This window comes from Trichoderma virens, assembly GCF_000170995.1.
Source record: "Trichoderma virens Gv29-8 chromosome Unknown TRIVIscaffold_74, whole genome shotgun sequence".
In the NCBI taxonomy this organism is placed as follows: Eukaryota; Fungi; Ascomycota; class Sordariomycetes; order Hypocreales; family Hypocreaceae; genus Trichoderma; species Trichoderma virens.
Genome location: NW_014013675.1, coordinates 230,620 through 246,808, shown reverse-complemented (window position 1 = coordinate 246,808; position 16,189 = coordinate 230,620). Strand labels below are relative to the sequence as shown.

Here is a 16,189-nt window from a genome sequence, read left to right as displayed (position 1 = left end):
CTTGTTGACCATTTTGAAGAATTTTTGTATGGAGGTAGATATTCAGCAGTTGGAACTCTTTGATGATTGGCGATGATGATCCTGTTGAGAGCGATAATATTTGAGACAGGAAGCAGGATTCTTGTTCATTTTATATTATCTACGGCAGTCTTTCCAAGCTTCCAAGCCGCTCGTGGGTTCCATTCTAGCTTCCTCTTAGAGCAAGACTCAACTGAATGGAATCATGGGCTCATTGCAGGGCTTACCTTACGCTCCATCTATCCACGATATCCCGTAATATTGCTGCTACCAAGATGATTAGTTTGCAGGGATAAGGGGGTATCGGTGCCACCGCTGGTATCGTCAAGCTGCCGGTTTGGGTATTCCCATACCACCCCATCTCTTAAGCTTGTTTAAACGCGGAGATGCCTGCGGGCGCCAAGGACTCTCATGCTACTGCTATTGTGTAGTCTTTAAAACATGAATCGGATCTGATGGGCTAAATTATTGCAAATATCGTTAGAATCAGTTTGTTTCTCCCCACTTACAACTCCGAAGGGCGGTAGACATCATCACTAGTGCGCACCTCTGGTATTATCACTCAGCATTCGCATTGAATATATTCCCGAATTAGTCCCACTACGTTACTGCGACAGGGTATCGTGGGTAGCAGTCTATATATTATACGTTCTCCTTTTTCTGGGGTACATTGGCTATAAGCTGCAAGCTGGACAAAGAATAGCAGAGTTCATGCTTGAGCGGACGCGTAGTCCAGAGAATCTAGCTCTCCGGCAGGACCCGGATTTGCGAAATACATACCACATACAGATGAAATGATGAGCTATTCAGCTACCAGGGGCTCCTTGTACCTGGCGAGCCGCACGATCAACTGACTGCAAGTGAGCAGCCGCCACAATCTATGCTGCGCAACTTTAGCAGGTGGAGTTCTGTCAAGTTAGGCATAACAATTAAACTACATGAGCTCCAAGGCACAGGACCACACGTGGAGCCTTAGCGCGATAGCTCGGTATATTGTACGGCCAAATCGCACTTGGCAGGGTGAGATTCTTAACCCTAATCGGGCAGGTAGCGATATCTAAACTGGCACATTTAAAGAAGGTAGACTTCAATTTATGAGTAACAATTCCGACTGGTTCTATAAATCACACTCGGAGGTGAGGGAAAAGGGAAAACAAGCGCCAATTGAGGTAAGTCCAGTAGGCAAGTTTAGCTGCCAAGCTGTAAGCGGCGCTTCGGTGTGGCTGAGTAGCCGGGAATTGAATTCACCGACGAGCAAGTTCTTTGCGATTACGGAACAGATTTCTTGTTAAAGCTCAGTATGGACAGTGGCCTGTTCATTTGTTTCCCGCCGCATGGTCTCGACCTTTTCGGATGCTTCTTTCCTACCGACAGGATTCAATTTTTTGAAGCCGCTCTACTTGTCAATGTTTCGGAGTTCATGCTGCAAGTAGGTATGTCAAATTTTGTAGTTTGCTCAATATTAGTCGCCAGTTGGTTGTTGGAGACATACGTGGCTTGATCAGTCAATCGACCGTGGACTTGTAGTTTGTTCTTTGGATTTGGCCGCGAAGGCGATTGTTTAACCCATCCAGGTGCACGAGTTTGTTAGCGGAACTTGTAGTATATTGTTATCGGTGACGTTTCCAATTATGCTTATCCCTGTACCTGCCCAACTGGGCAGATTGAGTTTTCCACTTTTGTTACCCCCACGGGTTGGCATGGAATGCGAATTGACACACCACTTCAACAATTCGTGGGAAATCTCCGTAGAAGCGGGACATTCTATCAGCTGCATTCAACACAATAGTATCATTTACGACTTGTGGCATCTTTGCCATATCAAGGAGAATTACCGGCCCTCGGCGGGCATAAAGAAATTCAGTCATAAGATTTCTGTATAGAATGGAGCAACAAGGGACACAAACGTCGTTCCCCATACAACTAGCGTCAGGGTCCATTACTCCATCTATCATCTATCTATGTATATTTAAGTTTCATAAATGCGTTTATTACCTCTTCGGCTCAATTGAGTGGCCGTGGCCGTTGGGAGTAGTATCATGATAGTTAACACCTCATTGATGCAACAAGTTGCATGATTTAATGTATGCGAGATAGAACAAACGTACACATTCTCCTCAACATGATCCCAACAACAGATTGCAGGGTAGGATAAGCGTAACAGGTAAACCTCAAATTCCAACGTTACATGTGATAGTGTGCATTCAATCCATCCTGTCACCACCAAAATAGACTTCTATTGCTGTAATGTAGACACCTCCACCGAGCTCAATCAGTATCGAATCAAAGCCCCTGATTGTCCTGTACAAGCCCGGTCTCGATTCCCTATATGGCCAACCCATAAACCTCAGTTTAAAAAGGCTTGGCGTTTTAATGTTACCGTTTTAGGCAGCTCTGGGAAGGCGCGCGATTGCCATTGTATAAGTGGTCTGCGGTCGGCTGAAGTATCGGAATAATACTGTACAAGGAGTAAGCAAGCCCTGGAGCTACAGGTACTGGAATAGCTTATTGGCAGCAATATTTTAGGTAATTTACGTGTTTCTCGTAGCGGACCCTCGGTCGTCCCTGTTACTCTTCCATTAATTTATAATTCATTATCTACTGCCTTCATCTTTAATGATGTACTGTTATTTGAGCGTCAAAAATCCACTCTGACAAAAGATCTGCCAAGTTTATGAGAAGCAGTATTCGCGTCAAAAGTAGCACCAAGAGATAATATATATGCTGGTTACGTATCCTGTATATTCACTACGTTCATGTCATGTCACAGGCTATCTTTAGGTTAGTACATGACGAATATCGGGAGCTCGGGGGGCAGGAGGCTTACACATTGGATCTCGGCGTGACAACGCGCAAGTCAATGTATCTACTATGGCCTGGAGGAAGCCATTCATTCCAAGCGTTGCGCTGCCTCCTTTCATAAGAACCATCCTGTTCGCTGCTTCCATGTGCTGCTTCGAAGTATCTTTATCACCGATATTGAGCTGCTCAAAGATTTAACATCAGCTCATTCAATTATGTGGATTCGTGCCTTACCTCATCCGCTGCTAGTAAAGAAGCTTGGGCTATTGCTGAGTCGCCCACCTGAGGATTTTGAGTCGCGAGCAGTTCACTCATAGATCGCAGGCAAGCCAACTTGTAGTATGTAGCTAACTGTACGTAACGGTTGTTCTTGGCTTCTTCAAAAAGGCTGCGGCAAGCAGAAAGCAAAATTGCGCTCAGTAGTCCAGGGTTGGCCAGCGCAGCTGGGAGCAACTCGGTAAGCATAAAGCGTTTCCACACGTTAGAGTCCGTGTATTTTCTGCAGTGCCGTTTGCCAAAAGGGATAACAAAGCTGACATCTATCCTTATATAAGCCAAGCCGCGTAATAATTATTGCAGCATAGCAGACGGGTCAACAACTCACAGTGATGTAAAAGATATTGTTGTGTAGGATCGATCTCGTTTCCGTAGACAGAATTGATGTTCTTAGGTATTGAAGAAAGTGGGGACGTTTCCAAGACAGGGGATTGGCGAGTGCGAGGAAGATGGAGAACCATTACATGACTGGCTTCATTCTCGTAAGAGCTGGAACGTGGGTTTGCCGCCAAGGCTGAACGGCTACCGCTTGCCGAGGACTCTGCCGCGGCTTTAGGAGTCGCTTTAGTGCTTCCTTCTTGCTTCTTCCTCTCTTCCTGGTACTCATCCATTCGCTGTCTCCGTATCCTTGCATGACCGTAACGCGCGGCATGTGCTTTAGCCGCTTTATGTGATGATATGGCTGCCTTTGAGGGATCTGTGAGATAGACAAAATGCAGCTTTCCTCGTGAAGGTAGACTCATGGTAGGAACTTGTTGAGATATTGAAGGACAATGGAGTTGGGATTTTCAGGTGCTTTAAAATTGTAGGATTTACTAGCCGACTACAAAAGAATTGAGACCAAAGCATTGGCCGCAATACTAGACGTTTTGTGAGAATTTTAATTCCGTTTGGAACGGGTTGATGATAAATCCAAAATATCAATTGCTCGGAAAGCCGCCTGACTGAGTACCTCACTATGAACTTTGACACTAGGCTATAACGGGTTTGCCAAGCCTTGCAGTTTCCCAAATTGGACTTCCGAATCCTGCCGATTTTAAACCGGCTTTCTACCGGCTTCTTCTTCACGTAATCAGGCCGAGAGAAGAGGCATATGAAGAAGACAACTGCGGGATTACCAATGATTCAAGTAGCCTAGCCGCGGAGTTCTCATCTAAAAGTGATAGGGGATTTCGTCAGTACCTACTTCCTCAAATATTTTACTAATAGCCTGTACGACGTCATCTGAAAGGGGCCCTTGCTCAATGACGTCGAGGTTGGAGTTGAGCTGATCGATGTTGGATGCGCCGATGATGATGGAATCACCAAACTTGGCATCAAGAACACCGTGATGAAGTGTCCATCTCAAGGCAGCAGCGTGGCCGCTGATACCGTGTTTGCCAGCGACCGCCAAAGCATTCTCCGTTGCAGCCTCAATAGAAGGCTTGAGATACAGACTCGAGTAGACGCCTCCGAGAAAAGTCTACATGTCAGTGTTAGATAATCGCATAATTCGCGACATGCAGGAAAAGTCTATCCCGAGAACTCACGGATGTGTCAAAACGGCCGCCGGATTTACCATTCTTATGGTTTCCGGCAAAGAAGCCTCCTCCAGCAGGGCTACCGAACGGTTAGCTCATCATAACTTTCTTCCTCTCCATCCTTTCATTGCAGTTGCCAGATTAAGTATTGAATGATGGAATTGCATCTCATACCTCCATGCATAAAATGCAATGTTGTTCTTACGCAGAAGAGGGAACAATTTCTTCTCTCCACCACGAACAATAGGATTGTACTGCCCCTCATAGACACTCGGCTTCACGAAGCCCCGGCGCTCACAAATTTCGAGAATCTGTTCAACCTCCTTGGTTGTAAAGTTAGAAAGCCCAAACTTTTTGAATTTCCCTTCCCGGTAGGCCTTGTCCATAGCCTCGCATGTCTCCTCAAAGGGAGTAACCCTGTCAGGTTGATGCAGATAGTAGACATTGATCTGGTCAATTTGCAGAGCTTTGAGAGAAAGGTCAACCTCTTTGGCGATCTTTTCCCTTGTGTGGCTTCCTGGCTCCCGAGATAGCGCTTTGGAATCGATGGTGAACCTCTTTCCGGCCTCGACAGCGCCAAGTCTGGGCTCAGATGTTCCTGGTGCGCCAGTGGAATACGAGCGAGCGGTATCAATATGGTTGTAGCCGCGATCGTAGAATGCATTCAAGTATGCATTCACCTCTTCAGGTGTATCGTACCGCACAGTTTTGTCAAGACTCCTGTCTCCAATCTAGAGACTGATTGTTAGAGTGAAGTCTGTTAAAGTCGCAGTGAAGAGAAGATACATTGCCAGCTCCAATGATAACCTTGAGGGGCGATTTCGCGGCCATCTTGAATAGAATGATTGAAAGGTTGGCTGTCAAGTAGATATATGCGTAATTGTATTGAGTGTAAAATCCAATGTACTTTTTCGAAAGTCGTCTTGATCGTAGCTGGGGTGTACGTCTTTATACGTGGCATTGAAGGTTGCCATAATAAGAGGAGAAACATTACACAGGAGTCGCAATACCTATCCACCTCCGTGTAGAAAAGGCTTGGGGGCGACTGATTTGAAATCATCTCAACGGAAATCTCTCAGCTACCGAACAATTAAATTATCTACAATAACATTTCTTGGGTCATGAAGAAGCATCTCGAAATGACGGGTTTCGCCTCTCGGCACTTCTTAGACTATTCTGAAAGTAGAAACTGCAAGGATTCGATAGCTAGGAACTAACATCGTAGAAGCGCACTAAACGTAGTTTATAACTCGGTAGTATGAGAGCATACCAACTACCAATCTGACTCATTCTATTTATTGGTGCAAAGCAAGTGGAAACATATAATGCACTATATCCGTTTCTTCAGGAGATTGTCTGAAAATGGCAACTGCCAAACTTGTCCATCTTGACAAAAAATGCCCAGCACTCTAATCGGGTCTACGCAACAGATAGTTGCCTTAGACTTCACATAATCGGTCATCTATCTGATGAAATCGGCAAATGTCTACTCCGTAGTTGCTCTAATTATAGGTCGTTCTGCTGATTCAGGGGATTTATCTACACCTAAATTATAAGCAGGGTTAGGTGAGCATGAGTGTCATCATGCAGCCGCCATACAAGGGCGTTTCGCCCTCAGTGGTGCGTTCGGAATTACAGCATGGACATGTATTTGTCACTTCCTGTTTGGTAATGGTAATCATTAGTTATCCATCATCTATAAGACAAAAATTGACGATACATGAATATATATATGTAAGTTCGAGAAACCTCAATTCAACTCGGTAGCCAGTAAGCGATTTCCCATTTTTAAAGGCATCTCTTCTGAAATGCACATACCATTTATTCTCTCTTTTCTTCTAGGCCTCCAATGGCTTCGCTCTGCAAGTGCGCTCACGGACTTTGATGATTGGGCTCACCAGCGCATTGCCCTCGAAGACGTTAGTATCCACTTCCGGTACGCCGGAAGCGGACCACCGGTACTGTTGGTTCACGGTAATCCTCAGTTTAGTCTCACATGGCGTACTATTGGGCCTCTACTTGCAGAGAATTACACCGTCATCGCGGTGGATAATCGTGGTGCAGGCGACTCTTCGTTGCCACCAGATGGAAACTACACCGTTATGGCATCTGCAGAAGATCTCAAAGGCGTCATGGATTTTCTCAACATTACCTCAACATATGTCCTATCACACGATATGGGGGCCGGTATAGCGACTGCTTTGGCCGTAAAATACCCTAATCTGGTTCGGAGGCTCGTTGTGACAGAATACCTTCTCCCTGGGTTTGGGTTTGAACTTGCTCGAAATCCTGGCGCATACTGGGATTTATACGCCAATTGGCAACTTGCCTTCTTTTCCGTTACAGATGCCGCCGAATTCTTTATATCTGGCAAGGAGAGGCAAATGTTAGAATGGTATTTCTATCATGGGAGCTACTCTGGCGCTACAAGTTTCTCCGAAGACATTGTTAATCGATATACGAGTTCAATTTCGAAACCAGGATTTCTAAGAGCCATGCTTGGTCCATTTGAGAATAGAGCTATTGCTTCAGCGGCCAGTTTTTTTCAAGGCACACTTGGAAAGAGCCCACTACAAGTAACAACCCTGGCAATGGGAGGTGAAGCTAGCTTGGGACCCTTCGCCAATCAAGCCTGGGGCGATGCGGCGGGCAATCTTGAGACGGATGTTATTCCGAAGGCTGGACACTGGATTGGTAAGTCGCCGGATATCTCCCATACTTGTCATTGTTGCTTAGCTAACCTTTGCAAAAACCAGCTGATGAGAATCCTGCCTGGGTTGCTAGACGGGTGCACAAATTCTTCTCCGAGGAATCTACCCAGCCACCCTCGGTCAATCTATCGGTGCTCAACGATAAAGCCACTCTCACTGTTGGTTACTTCGGAACTCTTCAGAATGTAGCTTTATCTGGCTCTTCATAAGGTCCCCGTTTGAACTTGCTATTCTCCCGCGATCTTTCGCTATTGTTAGTTTGGACACTTATCTATACTCATTACACTTGAGTGTAGAGTATTCACTTATGCCTGTAACATCCCAAAATTACAACTTGCGCATTGTACACAGCCTTTAGTATATGTGTACCATCCAAGACCAGTTGTGCGGCCTGTTGCAATTGTGTGTTCTCTCTCTCTCTTTTAGGCAGCGGATGTACTATTCACTTAGGGTACAATCTTTAAATATTTTCGCATTCAATATAATATAACTACTTACTAATATAATGGTTTACGTTCAAAAAAAAGAGGAAATATAGCGTAGCTTTCAGATTTGTTTACTCGAACTCTGCATAGGAAAACATTACATTTTTAAACGTAATTCACCCCAAGTCTCCCCTACTCCCGAATAACGGTAGAAATAGGCCCCGATTCACAAGGCTATTCCTAGTATTCATCAAGAGCTAGCTCAAAGAATATTCCAACGTATTAGCCTTGCGCCCTTCCCGATACTCCTTCAGCGGCCACAACTTGCTTCTTGGCAGCTAAGAAGCTGTCGGGGCTGACGGAGATGGAATCAATGCCCGCATCAACAAGAAATTTAGCAAACTCCGGATGATCACTGGGAGCCTGTCCACAAATACCAATCTTGCAACCTCTCTCACGCGCCACAGAAATGACTCTAGAAATCATCCACTTGACTGCCTCGTCTTGTTCATCAAAGAGGTCACCCAACTCGCCAGAGTCGCGGTCCACGCCCAGCGTCAGCTGTGTCAGGTCATTGGAGCCGATGGAAAAGCCGTCAAAATACTCGGTGAAATTCGCCGCTAAAATTACATTAGACGGAATCTCGCACATGACATAGACCTGCAGGCCGTGTTCTCCACGTCTGAGCCCGTGGCGAGCCATGACATCCAAAACCTTTCTGGCTTCTTTTACTGTACGACAGAAGGGAATCATGACTATCGCATTACTGAGGCCAATCTCCTCGCGCAAGCGCTTGATAGCCCGGCACTCGAGCGCGAAGCCCTCCTGATATCTCGGCGAATAATACCGTGAGGCGCCGCGGAAGCCAAGCATGGGATTTTCCTCATCCGGTTCGAACTCTGCACCACCAATGAGGCCGGCATACTCATTCGTCTTAAAGTCACTCAAGCGAATAATGGCGGGCTTGGGATAAACGGCAGCGCACAGGGCCGCAAAGCCGCGGGATAGCTTGTCCACAAAATAGTCAGGCTTATGTTGATATCCGGCTGTGAGTTCGGCGATACGTCGCTTGGCGTCTGCGTCCTTCAGTTGATCGAAATGGACAAGAGCCATGGGGTGCACCTGAATGGCGTTACTGACGACAAACTCCATGCGAGCGAGGCCGATGCCATCGGCCGGGAGTCGCCACCAGCGATAGGCGGCCGCTGGATTAGCAAGATTGAGCATGATTTTTGTCTTGACCTCGGGCAGTCCAGAGACACTGACAGTCTCGCTCGCTACATCCGAGATTCCCTCGTAAACAAAACCACAGTCTCCTTCTGCGCAAGACACAGTGACATCTTGGCCACTATGCAGGAGATAGGTTGCATTGCCTGTCCCAACCACGGCCGGAAGACCAAGCTCACGGCTGACGATGGCAGCATGCGAAGTACGGCCCCCGTGATCCGTGACGATGGCTGCGGCTCGTTTCATTACAGGTACCCAGTCGGGATCTGTTGCCCCCGTCACGAGAATAGAGTTATCAACAAATTGGTCAATATCGGCTGGCGATGAAATAAGACAAACGCGTCCCGACAAAGCCGCTTCGCCGACTGAAAGTCCGGTGACCAGAACACGTCCTTTGTTACTGACTTTGTATGTCTTGAAGATTCCGGCATCATGGTGCGAATGTACGGTTTCTGGTCGAGCTTGTACAATAAATAGTTTACCAGTAATGCCATCCTTGGCCCACTCCATATCCATAGGGCATCCGTAGTGTTCTTCAATAGTGCATGCCCATCGCCCCAGCTGCAAGATCTCGGCGTCACTGAGCACGAAGGCGTGTCGCTCTGCCTTTGAAGTGGGTACATTGCGTGTTGGCGTCTGCTGATCACCGTAGACCAACTTGATTGCCTTATCACCTCGCTTCTTCTCCAGGATGGGACTTAGATTGGGGTTGGATAGGAGTGGCTTGAAGACCTGGTACTCGTCGGGGTTGACAGTTCCCTGCACGATGTTCTCCCCAAGACCCCATGCTGCATTGATGAGCACGATCTTGTCGAAGCCACTCTCAGTGTCAATGGAGAACATGACACCAGAGCCGCCAATGTCAGAGCGAACCATGCACTGCACGCCGATAGATAGTGCAACGCCCATTTGCTCAAAACCCTTAACCCGACGATAGCTCATGGCCCTGTCCGTGAATAGCGAAGCATAGCACCGACGACAGGCGTCCAAGAGAGCTTCATCCCCATAGATGTTCAAATAAGTCTCCTGCTGGCCAGCGAAGCTCGCATCAGGCAGATCTTCAGCAGTCGCACTGGATCTTACGGCCACACTGAGACCCTTCACTCCTCTCTTGTCTGACAGAGCTTTGTATGCAGCTATAATTGCAGCTGCCGCATCGGCCGGCCACTTACCGTGAAGGAACAAGTTACGGGTCATTTGGCCTGCTTCAGCAAGGCTCAGCCTGCCTGCTTCCCATTCCTTCACCAACAAGGCCAGCTTGTCACGAATTCCATTGGCATCAACATAGTACCAATACATGTTGGAAGTCGTGGCGAAACCTGGAGGCACCGGTATTCCCTTAGCGCTCAGGGCACCAATCATCTCGCCAAGAGAAGAATTCTTCCCGCCAACCAAGTTGACATCGTTGCGTTTCAAGTGCTCGAAATTAAGGACCATGGGTCCCGAGATGGAAGTGCCGTTCATTGTGTCGACGTTCACTCAACACAAGGGCTCTATCAAGAAATTCTGTTTCAGTCAAACTGCCAATTACTGTGACAATTCGACACAAGTTTATATGGACAGCATATAACTATTCCAAGCATATATAGAGAAACTTGGGACTAAATCCGAACTATCCCGACCTGTCGCAAGGGAACACCAAGAAGATTAGATACCGCGTCATTCTGAGATGCCGCTTTGCTGTCTGATACCATAGCATGTTCAAATTTACGAGAAACTTTTTATGATGCCACCATGAATGAGAGCCTCGTATGTAATATTGAGCCGTATCATACCACTTTAGAGTTTGAGGGCTCCAACTCAAGCATTATTACGTTGCGCAGCTGAAATGGCTTGGTGGCACAGCATTCAAGCGGCGGCACCCGCAATTAGGCCAGCCTAAAACTCACTCATTCCGGATAGTGAGTGCACTGTGCATCAAGTAGTCTTTTGCTGAGGTACCATTGTTCAGATGACCAAGTATTGCGAGTAGATTGTTCCATTGCAACACAGTGGAGTGAGCACCAAAACGGGAAGCAACAAATGATGATTTGTATCGAAATCGCGCAAGAGCCCGAATCTTTTTAAATTATATACATAATTAAGGCAAGGAATTAATTAGAGAGAACTGCAAATACGAAGCGGTAAATCAGGCGGCGGAACGCAGTTTTACTAGTATTACCTGTCTCAGATTTCCAATTTTTCCTTCCACACACACTTCATCGAGTAACTAGCTAACTCATAATGTACGAGGCTCTCATATCCCCTAATATTTTTCCTTTTTTTTTCCTATACAATCCCTTGTAATCACCAGTTTTTACTTACTTGGTCAATCATCACCTTGAGCGCAATTGCAGAGTCGGCTATCTGAATGTCCTCGTCCTTATCTAGCGGTACCTTTACTGTGTGTACGATTCCCTTCTTGCCGAGCACCACGGGTAAGCTGAAACAACATTCAAATGACGGCTGAAAGTGGCTAAGAGGATGGACGGTGTGTTTGTCTAAGACGATAGAAGAGCAGATACTGGATACGATGGAACCCATGCCGAAGGGGGTTGCTCCTTTGGCTCGAACTATGGTTTGTGATCGATTTTTACACTCGTTGGAAAGTTCGGCGCGATTGATAGTTTTCTCATTTGAGAGACATTTGTCGATAGGGACACCACCAATTGTTGCGGCAGACCACGCCGTCACCTGTGATTCCCCCTGTACTCCCAATACGAACACATCAATCGACTTTGCCGCAACCTAATGACTTTGTTAGCATAACTGGACTTGGGGCTTTGCGTGTAGCCCATGACATACTTCAGTCTTGTCCGCCAATATCCCTCGAAGTCGCACAGAGTCTAGGTACGTGCCAGAGCCCAAGACTTGGGAGGTTGGAAGCTGGGAGAGTTTCAGAGCAAGGGATGTGAGCAGGTCGACAGGGCTTGACACGACGAGTAGGATAGTATCTGATTTGAAAGGCGTCATTGCGTCGACAGCGGTCTTGACAATGGAGATGTTTCGATATACTTGTTCGAGACTAGTTTCGCCTAGGATTCTGTATAAGCCCAAGAAGCAAAACCTCTAACAGAGTACTTTTGGCTACCATTCTTACCTAGATTGTGCCTTGATCCTGCAGTAATTACTACAATGTCACATTGGCCCGCCTCGTGGTAGTTTGCCGCCCGTACCCTTGTTCGACTGTTGCAGCTATATGCTACATCTGAGAGATCGCGAACTTGGCCATCTCTCAAACTCACATTAATGTCAACCAAGAGCAACTCAGTAGCTATTGAGCTGCGAATAAGTGCGTAAGCAGCGGCGGCACCAACTTGACCGACTCCGACAATCGCAATTCGTGACCCAGACATCTTGGCCGTTGATGAAAATGAATTGTGCGTGTTTGCATGCTAGGATTGGATGAAGAGTCTCCCTTTTAGACCACAATACGTCTCTAAGTGACGTATGATTCATTCCGTATTTAGTTTTCACCTCAAATATGCCAAACGGCAGATAGCATTCCGTCAAGTAAATGATAGGACGCCTCGTCTCTCGTCATACGTTATGTCTCGGACGATGGCTAAAGTTTATATCAGCTGCCCCCAAGTTCGTCAGCCACAAAGCATTTCGCCTTTATCTTATACCCCACTAATCAAGGCCACTCAAACCATCCATCAGCTAATGGATCAATTGAAGCTAGCTTTTACAATTTATCTCTTTACCAGCTTTGAGCCAGCTCCGAGGTTATTAAGATAGTTTAAATCAGCCCATCATGGCAACTTGGGTCGTCAGATTAGACATGACGTTAATTCCTTGTTGCTCGATATGTACCTGAGTGTTATTATATAGTAATTCCAAACCACAAATTGTATAGAACAGTGTGATGCCCATATGATCAAATGCCTAATGCGGCATAGAGACATAATATATCACCACTGTAGAGGTATAAAATACATGACAAATTTCTCCTCGCACTGTATTAGCTGATAGGTTTTATATTCCTCCGATATGGAGTTGAGCGCGCCAAGTCGTGGGCGCTTTCAAGTACAACTATAAAAAGAGGAATTCTATTAATGGTTCCATTCAGACATTTTTGGCAACCGTTGCTGTCTGGGTGATAGAGGAGTGAAAATATTATAAAAGATCATTTGAACAAAGGCAATTAGTATGCTGTGAGACCTTGAGCAGCACTTGCGTTATGCCTAGCGATTAAATTCGACTATTAAGTTTGTGGTTGTGAAATAAACCCTACTGTCGCATTTAAAGCGGCTTGCCAAAAGCAGCGTCATGATTTGGAACAGGAGATCTTCCAGCGTGCTGCATGTTTAGAAGTAATTGGTGTGGGTATTCTGGCCAGAGCATTTCGACGCTCATATTTTGCCAGCCATATTCTATGCCAGCAATTGTTGAGGAGACTCGGCTATTTAATTCATCGTATGTTGTGGAGTCGATGGTGTGGGTATTTGTATGTTGTTGAAGGAGAAAAGGATGAGGTTCAGAATCTCCTTGGTTCGCGTCCATGTTAGAAGATGTCGCCATGGAGGGGCTGCTGTTACACAAGGATTCCATTTGTGAGCCTTCTTCGATGCTTTGGACATCTAAAGCCATAGAGGCATTGATTATGTGTTGTATCCCTTTCACAAGAATAGGGACTTGCGGAAGGGCTTTGTCCTGTTTAGGTATCATCGTTGATAGGCAAGCAACGGCATTCTGCATATATGGGAGATGGATGGTGCGCCGTGATTTATTGCTGAGCATATCAAAACCAAGAACGAAGCACGCCCCCTCGAGGAAAAATGCCATGTATACTGTTCTCTGCTTTAAACGTCAGTTGCATTGGCGCTTACGTGAATGGGCACCTTAAACATACTCTACAGGCCTCGTCTAATTCACAAGACTTAGTAACCAGCCGTATACATTTCTGAGCGGTGTCTAAACAGTTCTCACACGCGCCATTCAGCCATGCGAGCTTGTCGAGCTTATTCAATGCCGGAGTTCTTATCGTGGGTGGTATGAGGTCTAGCTTTGCTCTGAGTATCAGGAAAGGTCGAAATAGCAGTAGATGAGTATGATGATACACTGAGACAAACCGGATGTTGTTAGCGATAGTCACCTAGGATATCTCTGTCATTGCACTTACTCGCTGATATTGTCGTCAAACAGAACCCCAATTCTCCGGTACAAGATACCCTGTCAGGTTCAAGCCCAATTTCCTTACGCTGCTCATTAGCAAACTCACGGAGCTCGCCTCGAATCTCATTTACCACATCCCACATATGCACCAGTGATTCGTAAGTTTGATTGTAGATACGATCAGCGCAATGAGAAACAATCTTTGTCAACTTCACCAAGGCCGCAATTATCTTGTTGTCTGTGGGAACAGGTACATCCAAGCCGAGCTCAGAAATAGATGTCTGGCGCCCGAGAATGAAGCACACCCATCTTGAGGCGCGGGAAGTCAGTCATATAGTAAAGATATAGTAGGATCAAGAACTACTCACACTTCCCAAACGTACGTGCACCAGAATGCAAGTCGGCGCTGCGAGGCATCTTCTGGCTTGCCTCGGATATTAACACCTCTGTGGAGTCCGGCCGCAATGGCCTTCCTAGTTGCATTTCCAACGTGCATAAATCCGGAATGCGGTTTTGATCTTTCCATCCGAAACTGTGCCAACAGGAGCTCCAAATGAATAGACTGAATATTCACATATTCGCTGGCACGTCTTGCATTGGTTCTAACCCCTTGGAAAAGCATCTGTGCAACTTTCTCTTCTCCCATCATAGATGCACCAACAGCCATGGCAGCAAGCACTACCATGCCATCTAATGAGTCAAATGCGCATACTCCAGGCGAAGAGTACATTTGAGCAAGCCGGTGCCGAAAGATTTCTTTGGTGACGATGGGTAGCAAATGCCAATAGGTTGAAAGATACCGCTCAAGCAGCTGATTGGACAGCTCTTGCGATGGAAGAGTGGTGAATTGAACCCCTGCGGTGGGCACGGATTTATTTGAGTCTGCCAAGTCGCCAAAAAATAGGAATCTGTACTCAAACAGATCCAATCCAGGGCCAACCTGTGCGACCTCCTCACTTCGCCCTAGAGGTTGCGGAACGCCGGAGATTTGACTAGATACCAGATGCATGATTGAAAAATTGGAGGATGGTCCATAGTGTAGTTGAAAGTTGTAAGAGGGCATAGGGAGTGCCGCGATGCTATGGATGTGAAACCCCTGATTACCCTCAGTCTCGGACTCATGACTGCGATTGACTTGTCGTTCCAAAGACGTTTCCTGGTTATGCTTTTTTGGCAATGGTTTGGATTTCACTCGAGTCTTCTTCAAGCGATTTCGAACTTTGAAGCGATATACGCATTGCATGTTACGCTTCGAGCATCGACAACATGGGTTTCCACCTTCGCAGCGAATCTTTCGAACTCGACATTCCTCACAAGCCTTGTTGATGTTCGTCATTGTTTCAATACTAAGATGCAAGAATGAGAAGAGGAAAAAATGTATTTAATGCGAGCAATGACGCTGGCTGAGATGAAATGCATTCATTCAATTCGATGTCCCTTATTGATTGTCCTCGTTTTGCTTAGGGGATTCTTAGTCAGGGAGGGCATCTATGCATTAATAACCAAAGAGCCGGTGCATACCCGATATTACACTCTGCTTTGATAAGGAAGAAATTCTCGGAAGAATCCTTCGGAGCAATGGGAGCGTAGTTTCTGCAGGAGGCAAAATTGTTTCAAGAAAAAGAGTACTTCGTATTCCTGCGTATTCCGTTTAAAATACGGGGTACTTGGCTAACCTCCCCTCCCTATGAGCGGGGCCTAATAGAGGCAAGGCAGGTTGAAATGCTTCGATATTTCCGTATTTCCGCCGGGGCTTCAACTTGTACAGCTTTCCTTCATCTGCAACAAGGCGGGTTATCAGATTGTGGCTTCACATACATTGAGTCTATTGCGATCTGTGAATTGTTTGTATTAGACGACAAATTAGGAACAAGTATTCTAGTAAGGATACGTGAAGATAGAGCAAAAAGAGCCCAGCCGCTTGGTCAAAAATATTGCTGTATTACATAAAGCGCATGGGCTCACTCGAAAACCCCCGCAGGCCCTGAGGAATTAATAGCGATGGATGCCTTCGTGCAACTTCTTGGGCTGTTGTTACGCTGCCTGTGCCCGCCTCTCAACCAGCATACTGGTATACATAGGGTTTAAAGTTATCTGGAACTTAACCTTATCT

The 16,189-nt window shown here is 46.3% G+C and overlaps 6 protein-coding genes across 6 annotated transcripts; 1 reads left to right on the top strand and 5 right to left on the bottom strand.

Moving 5' to 3' along the window:
* Window positions 1–2,746: 2,746 nt before the first annotated feature.
* Window positions 2,747–3,839, bottom strand: TRIVIDRAFT_223282 (uncharacterized protein; the record flags this gene model as incomplete). The annotated part of the gene is made up of 4 exons (XM_014099915.1): window positions 2,747–2,766; window positions 2,846–3,002; window positions 3,055–3,359; window positions 3,425–3,839. 4 exons carry the CDS (start codon window positions 3,837–3,839, stop codon window positions 2,747–2,749), a joined length of 897 nt encoding a protein of 298 aa, XP_013955390.1.
* A 410-nt stretch (window positions 3,840–4,249) lies between these two features.
* Window positions 4,250–5,447, bottom strand: TRIVIDRAFT_51799 (uncharacterized protein; the record flags this gene model as incomplete). The annotated part of the gene is made up of 4 exons (XM_014099914.1): window positions 4,250–4,558; window positions 4,626–4,695; window positions 4,791–5,347; window positions 5,403–5,447. 4 exons carry the CDS (start codon window positions 5,445–5,447, stop codon window positions 4,250–4,252), a joined length of 981 nt encoding a protein of 326 aa, XP_013955389.1.
* Window positions 5,448–6,424: 977 nt separating this feature from the next.
* On the top strand, window positions 6,425–7,536 carry TRIVIDRAFT_153005 (uncharacterized protein; the record flags this gene model as incomplete). The annotated part of the gene is made up of 2 exons (XM_014099913.1): window positions 6,425–7,310; window positions 7,373–7,536. The coding sequence occupies 2 exons, from the start codon at window positions 6,425–6,427 to the stop codon at window positions 7,534–7,536; spliced, it is 1,050 nt and encodes a 349-aa protein (XP_013955388.1).
* A 498-nt stretch (window positions 7,537–8,034) lies between these two features.
* Window positions 8,035–10,443, bottom strand: TRIVIDRAFT_51808 (uncharacterized protein; the record flags this gene model as incomplete). The annotated part of the gene is made up of 1 exon (XM_014099912.1): window positions 8,035–10,443. The coding sequence occupies one exon, from the start codon at window positions 10,441–10,443 to the stop codon at window positions 8,035–8,037; it is 2,409 nt and encodes an 802-aa protein (XP_013955387.1).
* Window positions 10,444–11,265: 822 nt separating this feature from the next.
* Window positions 11,266–12,314, bottom strand: TRIVIDRAFT_51782 (uncharacterized protein; the record flags this gene model as incomplete). Its single annotated transcript, XM_014099911.1, has 3 exons — window positions 11,266–11,706; window positions 11,764–11,993; window positions 12,059–12,314. 3 exons carry the CDS (start codon window positions 12,312–12,314, stop codon window positions 11,266–11,268), a joined length of 927 nt encoding a protein of 308 aa, XP_013955386.1.
* Window positions 12,315–13,626: 1,312 nt separating this feature from the next.
* On the bottom strand, window positions 13,627–15,403 carry TRIVIDRAFT_133555 (uncharacterized protein; the record flags this gene model as incomplete). Its single annotated transcript, XM_014099910.1, has 4 exons — window positions 13,627–13,761; window positions 13,850–14,022; window positions 14,084–14,385; window positions 14,445–15,403. Coding segments are annotated over 4 exons (1,569 nt in total), but the record flags the coding sequence as incomplete, so codon positions are not given.
* Between the last annotated feature and the right edge of the window lie 786 nt (window positions 15,404–16,189).